The sequence below is a fragment of the Drosophila sulfurigaster genome, chromosome 3 (assembly GCF_023558435.1).
Source record: "Drosophila sulfurigaster albostrigata strain 15112-1811.04 chromosome 3, ASM2355843v2, whole genome shotgun sequence".
Lineage (NCBI taxonomy): Eukaryota > Metazoa > Arthropoda > Insecta > Diptera > Drosophilidae > Drosophila > Drosophila sulfurigaster.
The window spans coordinates 5536787-5545564 of record NC_084883.1 but is presented as its reverse complement, the minus strand read 5'-3'; the positions used below and the strand labels follow the sequence as shown (position 1 = coordinate 5545564).

General features: G+C 36.3%; 1 protein-coding gene across 1 annotated transcript; it reads left to right on the top strand.

Moving 5' to 3' along the window:
* The first annotated feature begins 2720 nt into the window (after window positions 1–2720).
* On the top strand, window positions 2721–3865 carry LOC133843707 (V-type proton ATPase subunit D 1). The gene has a single exon (XM_062277360.1). It carries the CDS (start codon window positions 2818–2820, stop codon window positions 3805–3807), a length of 990 nt encoding a protein of 329 aa, XP_062133344.1. The 5' UTR covers window positions 2721–2817; the 3' UTR covers window positions 3808–3865.
* Window positions 3866–8778: the final 4913 nt, after the last annotated feature.

Below are 8778 nucleotides of genomic sequence, written 5' to 3'. Positions count from 1 at the left end.
GTATTTTTATAACAGCAGCAGCGAAAAACTGTTTTTTGGATTTTGGTTTCAGTCGATTGGGTAAATGTATTTAAAATGCAAATAAATAAAATACTTACAAATAAGTAACTCAACATAAACAATAATTATGTGGTATATTTGGTATATAGAGGAACTTTTGTATACTATATAATGGAATATATATATATATATATATAGCATAGAGTACCATATATACAAAAAAGATGATGGTGATTAATAATATATAAACTTTATAAGGTCGGAGATATCTCCTTCTATCTGTTACAAGCATTTCTTGCAGCACCTTCTACCCTATTGGTAACTGGTATAGTAAATATTTGTAATCGCCATTTATAATAGGATATTTTAACATCGTATTTGAACTCAATTAAAGGCAGATGACAGTGCTGCAAATTGGCCAAGTTAGTAGTTGTCTGGTTTCCGGTGTCAGTTTTCCGATTTCCATTTGCCGTTTCTGTTTTCCGCGTGGGTAAACTAATTGCGTTGCCTTCGGGCGTTTGTCAATTTGCATATTACAGAAAAAAAATGTATGAATGACTGACGTGTGCGACATGTTTGCAGGCTTGATGTTAATTCAAATCATTGGATCAAATTAATTTTCACTCAAGAAAATTATTGGCTGTCAAGCACCGGGCAATTGGATTTTTCAATTTTCCCCACTGGTATTTTCTATTTTTCATTTTCTGTTTTTCGTTTCGCATTTCATACTCGCTGGTGACAACTCTGTTGCATATGTTGTAGTAAGTTTGGCAATTCTCGACCTGACTACGTGCCGCTTACCTTGTGATGTGGCATGTGGCATGCCACAGGATTACGATTACAAGCTCCCGACTGGCTGTTGCCAGTTGCTTCGATCCAATTAAAGTCACACAATTGAGCTACTTACACTTTAAGAATTGCATTAAAAATCTCATTGTTGGTTGGAGTTTTGTGTTATGGTTTTAGATTCTGTTTCTGATTCTGATTCGGTTCACTGCTCAGGCAAACTTCCGTGTCTTGAACTGCAACTAGGACGTCCGGCTGGTTCTACGTGCCTGGATTATATTGCAATCGCTGTGTTATGAGAGTAGTTGCTTGAAATTATGTTATGCATTTCACGTGCAACAAGTTGAAATCATAACAAGACCAAGTTGTACTAGAAAAAATGCTTCTACTTATATAACTGCAAATGCAATGAAAATATTGAAAGCGCCGATGTAGAAATTGCTGAAATTGAAAAGCAAACCATTTTTACAAGCCCTTCGCTGTGTACATATGTGTGTGTGTGTGTGTGTGTGTGTGTGTGTGTGTGTGAGCTTATGCATTTGTGTTAACAGAGACAAATACATTTCCTGGTACACTTTTCATGTTGTAGCTGCAGATGCAATACCAGTTTCAGTTATTCTCATTATAGATGATGTTGGTAGAAATTGTGTGGAGAAAACTTCTTGAATGTTGTTACTCGAGAACAAACTTACGCTTTCTTTACTTTAAACTGAACTGCTAACCATATATACAGTTAACAAACCCGAAAGGTAGTCAGTTCAGTTTTTAATAAATTACATTAGTGGATTTCGACTTTTTATACCCGCTACCCATAGGGTACAATAACTACATTATTATTATTATTATAACTTTGTGCCGATAGGAAACGAGTAGAACGAGGCATCTCCGACCCTATAAAGTATATATATTATTGATCAGCGTCAACAGCCGAGATGATCTAGCCATGTCCGTCTGTCCGTCTGTGTGTCTGTCCGTCTGTCCGTCCGTCCGTATGAACACGTAGATCTCAGAGACTATAAGAGATAGAGCTACAATTTTGATTCGACAGCATTTGTTATGTTTACGCGCAGATGAATTTTTTTTTTAAATTTTTGCCAAGCCCACTTCCCCGCAAATCAATAAAATCGAATAACAAGCGTAATTTGGCGTATATGATAATAACTATAGTATTTATGATTTCTGAAAATTTGATTGCGATTAGATAATAATTGTGGAAGTTATTGAAGAAATACTTTTGTATGGGCAAAAACGCCTACTTACTAGGGGTCTTAGTTGCTTTGGCTGAAAATCTGTTTTATAGTGCCGTCTATGGTCTATTTTGAATGTGGTACTATATCGATATACCAAATATATCATTTGGAATATTTTTTAGTATATTTGTGCTATTTTACTTTTATTCAAAATGGTCTAGCACACTCGACTGTAACTTCCTTACTTGTTTTTATTTTACATAGGAAATTTCAGTAACAGCAGTAAATTAAGTGTGCTTCGGATATTAGGCATGTTAGTTAGATTATTGGTACATACAATTAATTTATCAGATAATAATTGAAAAAAATTAGAAATACTTTTATATGACAGGAAACAGATGCTTTATTTCTCTGGTTGACAATCTGTTGTGCGTTGCTCTATATAGTATATTTTGAATGTAGTATTTTTGGTATATTTTAGGAATAAAACCGCACTGCTTTTCTTTTATTAAAAATAAGTATCGCGTATCTCATAGTCGAGCATACTCAACAGAAGCTTTCTCAACTGTTTTTCACTTCAATCGATCGTTGAAGAAATCTTCAAGATATATAGTAAGTAGTGGCATTTACTTATCAATGTAAATAAGATTTACGTCTAGAATATTTCACTGAAAAACTAAACAAAGTATGAAGTACGAATTTAATAAATACTGAGAAGGCTTTGGTTTTCTATTAGTTTAATCTCCACAATCAAAAATACATTCGGAGACTGACAAGCTCAAAGCTCGAACTTGTAGGGGATGAAATCTGGCCAGCATAGCATTTAAAGCTTTAGGACAAAATGTCGACCATGGATAAGCTGCAAATATTTCCATCGCGCGCCAATCAGGTGGTGATGAAGCAGCGAATTCTTGCAGCCAAGCGTGGTATGGGCCTCCTAAAGCGAAAACGTGATGCGATCGACTTGAAACTGCGGGAACTAAAGCGTCAGATGGGCGATAAAGAGGAAAATGTGGACAATATGATGAGAACTGCGATCTTCTCCATAGCCAAAGCCAATTTACTGGGCACAGACTTTAAGCCAGTCATTGTGGCCGGCAGTCTAAATGGCAGGACATTTCTGCGAAGACGCATGCAGAAGATTGTTGGCGTTATATTGAACTACTTTGAGCTGGAAGTGAGCGAACAAGATGCCTTTCCCAATACAGGACTCAGTTGCGGTGGTCAGCAGGTGCAAAAAGTGCGCGCCTATTTTCTCGAAGCTCTTAAGGAGGTTGTCATCTACGCCTCCTTGGAGTATATGCTGCGAATGTTGACGATAGCCTCACATCAGACCAACATGCGTGTCAATGCTTTAGACTATGTGGTAATTCCCAGACTGATCAACACGCACACGTATATCTGTGGTGAGCTGGAGGAATTTGAACGAGAGGATTTCTATCGTCTGAAGCGATCGCAGGCCAAACAGTTGGAGGCGAAGATCGCATTCACGGAACTCATCAGGACCAAGAATATGACCGATGAGGAATTGGCCGAGTATCTGAAACGTGGTCGTCCTGCACATCCTGTGGCCGATGTCCTCTTCGATGTCGATGATTTTGAGTACAAAACCCTCGAAGACCGCCTGAGGGATGCGTATGTTCTACGTCACTCGAGGCGAAGTAATCAGAGTAAGGAGAAAGCCAAGATGGATTCTAATGTGAAGTCATTTATAAAATCAGTTGCCATTCAGAAAAATCCACGCGCTAGCATCGCGAGTTTCATTTCCTTGAGCGGACGTGTGCTGAAAGAAAAAAAAACCCAGAAGAATCCTCCAGTTCTAGTGAACTGAGCTCTTATAAGTGAGCTTATGTATAAGTGATGAAGTAAATTAAAAGTGATATCAATGAATATATCATAGTCTGTTAATTTCATAAATGAGTATTATCTTGATAAAAAACAAATTATTTATTTAACAGTTCAATTTGAGTAAGCCATATTCCCCATTTCTGGTATTGAATTGCGCCTATTCGTTTATTCTACATTCCATAAACATAAATACCATTATATAATACTTTGGATTAGGTATTGTTTAAGCAATTAAGCTTGGCCACACTTTATTGACCTGGCTTATAAATTTATTTATCATTTGAGATTTAAAAGCGCTACAAAAGTAAATTGTATATTCTTTATGATATATTGAAGAGATCTTGGTTCCGTTTTATGGTTTTCTAATCTAATAATCTGACTGTACCTAAGCTCATTTGATATTTCTTTCAATTGCAATTGGTGATTCATCTTGTAATATGTAAGGAATTTCACAATGTACATATATTAATATTATTGTAATGATAAACTATCGGTTGCAAATAAGTTGCTACTAAATAAAGCAGTCAGGCACTTCTCCGAATTTTGCATAAATTAAATTACTTAAAATTACTATTGTCTAATTATTATTGTCTAATCTAGTATACACTAAATGTGATCATATCGAAAATCATATCTGTACCCAAGTTAGTTTATCTCAAACAAACAGAATGAGAAACATTTTTTGATTACGTGCAATTAAATATGAGTATAGTTATTGTCTCATTTTGAATGGCCATAAATTTCAGTTAAGGACAAATAAGCATCTAAAAGTGGAAGCTTCAGTTACTTTTGCCTTATAAGTTGCTCGTTAGCCAGCATTTCACCTGTGTGTAGCACCAATTGCGATTATGCGGCACATGCAACAGCGTGCTGTAGCAGCAGCCGGCCAACAAGGGAAACAACTATTGAATGGGACCCGGCTAGAGAGCAACAGCAACAGCAGCACCGGCAGCAACAGCAATTGCTGCCATCCATTGCCAGTGCGTCTTTTGTGTTGACAAATGCATATTACAAAATGCAACTGGCCATAACAAAAGGACGTCTATTACGACACATGATAAAGAGAAAAGGGAATGGGGAGCCAGGGAAGCGGAGGGAACATGAGGCAGCAGAAAAAAATAACACATACACATGCACACAACAGAACTCATAACACAGATATTGCAAACACATGCAGCACTCTTTGCTCTTGTTGCGAGCAACATAAAGGCCAACAGCAACAACATCGACATTGTTGGCGACAACAACTTGCAACGTGCGCTGCGGTAAGCTCACGTGTTATAGAAAACAAAACAAATATAACGACGACGACGAGAACAGCAACAATGCAGGCGCAATGCAGAAAAAAAAATATGTATACAAAAAAATATAGTTGAAAAAAACAAAAACAAAACAAAACTGCAACAATTGGCAGCAACAACAACAACTATGAGCAGAGCTTGCAGCATCAGCCACAGCCGCAGTGTGGCAGCAACGGTAGCTCCAAATAATAAAAGGATGATAGTCAAAGTTTAATGACAGTTCAAATGATGTTGCCGCCGACGTCGCCGTTGCAGCCGCTGCCACTGCAACAGACTATGCTGCTGGCGTTTGTTGCATGCTGAATGCTGCTTACTGCATTGCTGCACTTTGCGATGTGACGCCAAACCAAAGTATGATGAGATTGCCAACAAACACTGGTTGTGCCAGCTATAGCAATGCATTCGATACATTAAAACTACTTGACAACAATTGATTCTAAACTGACAAGTATATTTGGAATAAATTCAAAATGATATGAAACAATATGAAACTTCAAAATATTTAACGTTATTGACATTATTTTTATAAAGGTTGTTGTTCAACTTCGATGAATATAACGAAATATTTTCAAAAATATATTCACAAGAAAATACTTATTTATAAATGAAACAAAAAGCTGCCAAATAAATATTTTTATAATTGTAATGAAATAAATATTTCAAATAATGCAAATTCACCTAAGTTTAATAAATAATTATAAGGAAAATAAGCCAAAAACATAGTTATGTTACGTGTTGTTTCCAAATATGAAAGTGTCAAATATACATATATACATATGTATGTAGAAGTGAGAGTTTGAACTCCCTTCTTAGTAAAATTATAATTTTTGAATAAACTCATTTCTTAATTTTATTAATAAACATGTTTCTTATTTATGTATTTAACGTGTTTATCTATTTTATTGTTTTATTGTATGTATACTTTTCAATTTTAGTTTGTAGTTTTCCTTTTTTTTATCAAATGATGAGTGCATACAATAGTTATCTTTCATACATATTTTTTCAAATAGGGTAAATCAGTTTCGATGTAAAATGTCGTTTGCATTTTGCATGTTTGATTACATTTTATTTTCCTTTTTTTTTGTGTTTGCACATTTTCCCTGTGCGCTCTGTTGCCATTGATATTATTATGATGGTTGCTGGCACAGAGAAGAGGTGGCCGAGGAGGTGGCACAGGCACCGGCAACATGATGTTGCAACATGCGCTTGAACATAATAAATTTTTATGCATGATTTCTCACATTGCATGTGATGGCTGCCACTTGATGTGCCTGCTGCTGCTGCTTTTGCTACTGCTCTGCTCTGTTCTGATATTGCTGCCACATGGGGCGTATGCGCATTCAGCGAACGGACTGAGACTCACCGAATGAGAAATGTGCATTTTAAATTTTAAAGTAATTTATACCAAACATACAAATAAAGTACAAATCGTTAAATATTTAACAGCTTTACTCAAACACAAAAAAAATATAGATATCATTTTAGTTTGAGTGCCAAATTCACTACGCATCTTAAAATCCATCCGCCTTTTAAATACCCGGTACTCATTTAGGTAAGTGGGTATACCAAGTAGTCAATGAAAAAGTCAATTCTATAGCTATATGTATGTAAGTAGTATACAAATTATAGAAACAAGGATGAGTTTGATCTTAAAATATGTATTTTTTGTTAGTCATCACCATTCCTTTCTCTAATTATCTTTCGGTTCTAAAAGTTATCAAAGACAGCCAACATAAAGTGCGAGTACATATCTCACATATTTATTGAAGATGTAATTATGGGATAATTACCCTTCACTTACTTATACCGGGTATATCGAAATCGAGCATAATCAACTGTACTCAAATTCATTCTGCAGTTGAAGTCATTAACGTTCCTTCCAACACTAAAAATGACAAGACCAAATGCACTAAATGGAAGAAAAGCCTTTTGCTCTAGTACGCCAAGATCAAAAGGCCAGACAGAGACATCAAATGGAAAATGCAGACGTGGTGTTAAAACGATGTCTTACATTTACAGTGGAACGAATTAATCACATATATATATCAAACATATTTGGGCTTTCATAAAATTTGTTAAAAATATATTTATTTATTATATTAAATCTACTAGTATTAAATACTAAATTTGATATACAGACATGAGAGTATTGGGGCTGATTTATACATATTAACTAATAGTAATTTGAATAGATCATTGATCTGATATCAGATTAAATAACATTTAAATAACATATAACAAGTTATTAAACTTCTGCTTTGAAATTAGTCGGTTGCTTTGCTGCCAGTCATCCATAGTGCAGCTGAGAAAGAGCAAACTAATCTCTGACAGCTCGTTATGCCAAATGCTAAAACCAATGCCCGGGCAATAGGCAATGGAGCGATGTAGCATTGCCCCTGCCCCGTGCCCCTCGGCACTGCCACTGTCCATGTCGCAGAGCTAACTTTATCATCATTTGTCGGCGACTCTTTTAGGGAATTGGGTTGCTGTTTCCCGAGGGGGGAGGAATATCAAAACACTCATAGACTTGTGTTCAGTTCATACATATGGAGAGATGATTTAAGAGCTCATGCTGGTCGTGCCGATCATAATGCGGATGTGTCTGATGTTGATCATGTACTAGGCCTGGGCATTATAAATCGCCTGGCACTTGTGCATTATGCCGCTCAATCACTGAAGCTGCGTCTCCATCTCTTTCCGTTTCCCTTTCCCATTCCCTGTTGTGTACTCTGTTTGTGTCTCTGGTCGAGAGCATTCATTGTGCAGCATTTTAATTGCAAAATCACATTAGCATAAATTTGTTAAGAACATTTTCAAGTGAAGTTATGCCCAGGCGCCCTCTGCTGTTGCATTGTCGGAGGAAGAGGAAAGGGCGCTATGGTTGCTGGTTGGAGTATGAGGAAAGTGGAGTGCTGGCAGGATTGGCACAATGACATTAATAAGCAATTACAAAACAGAAAATGGCAACTGAAAATTACTTCAAAAGGCTAAAAGGCAGGCACAGTCGTCTCTTCCCATCACTTCGCCTGTCTCTGTCTAAGTTCTGAGTGTAGTACATCATCATTTGTATCTGGTTTTCCTTTGAGTATATCATCATCTACACTGTCACATAAAATACTGTGTATATACATATATACATATATATGTTTCTTCTATGCAAAATGACCTCCAGTTATGTCTACTTCTGAGTCTCTATCATTCTTCTTCCCTCTCTCCCTTGTAATGTATTTAGCTGGCAATGCACTCTTATAGTTTCTAGTGGCTTCATTCACAGCATGTCCTCCTCTTGGACTCTGTTTTGCTGTTGATGGAAAAACTAAAACTGACGCCGCGTCATGTCAGGGCACGACAATGAGCTGGCTGTTTAATGTCTCAACTATTGTCTCTATACACTGGGAAAAAGATTAAATTTAACAAGTAAGAAAGTTACAGTCGAGTGTGCTCGACTGTGAGATACCCGCTACTCATTTTTAATAAATGCGGTATTATTTTATAAATACGCCAAATTAATATAGCATAAAATTCCAATAACTATATTTGTTATTACGATATACTGCGATATTACTATTATTATATGTTTTAAATTTAAGGTGAAGAGCAGAATTAAACGTTAGTATTGACGCGAAAAATCAACGCAGGCGGTAAACTCAAGT

What these genes read in the sequence shown, in the direction of transcription:
- LOC133843707 (XM_062277360.1), top strand. Translation starts at nt 2,818, where the DNA reads ATGTCGACCATGGATAAGCTGCAAATATTTCCATCGCGCGCCAATCAG.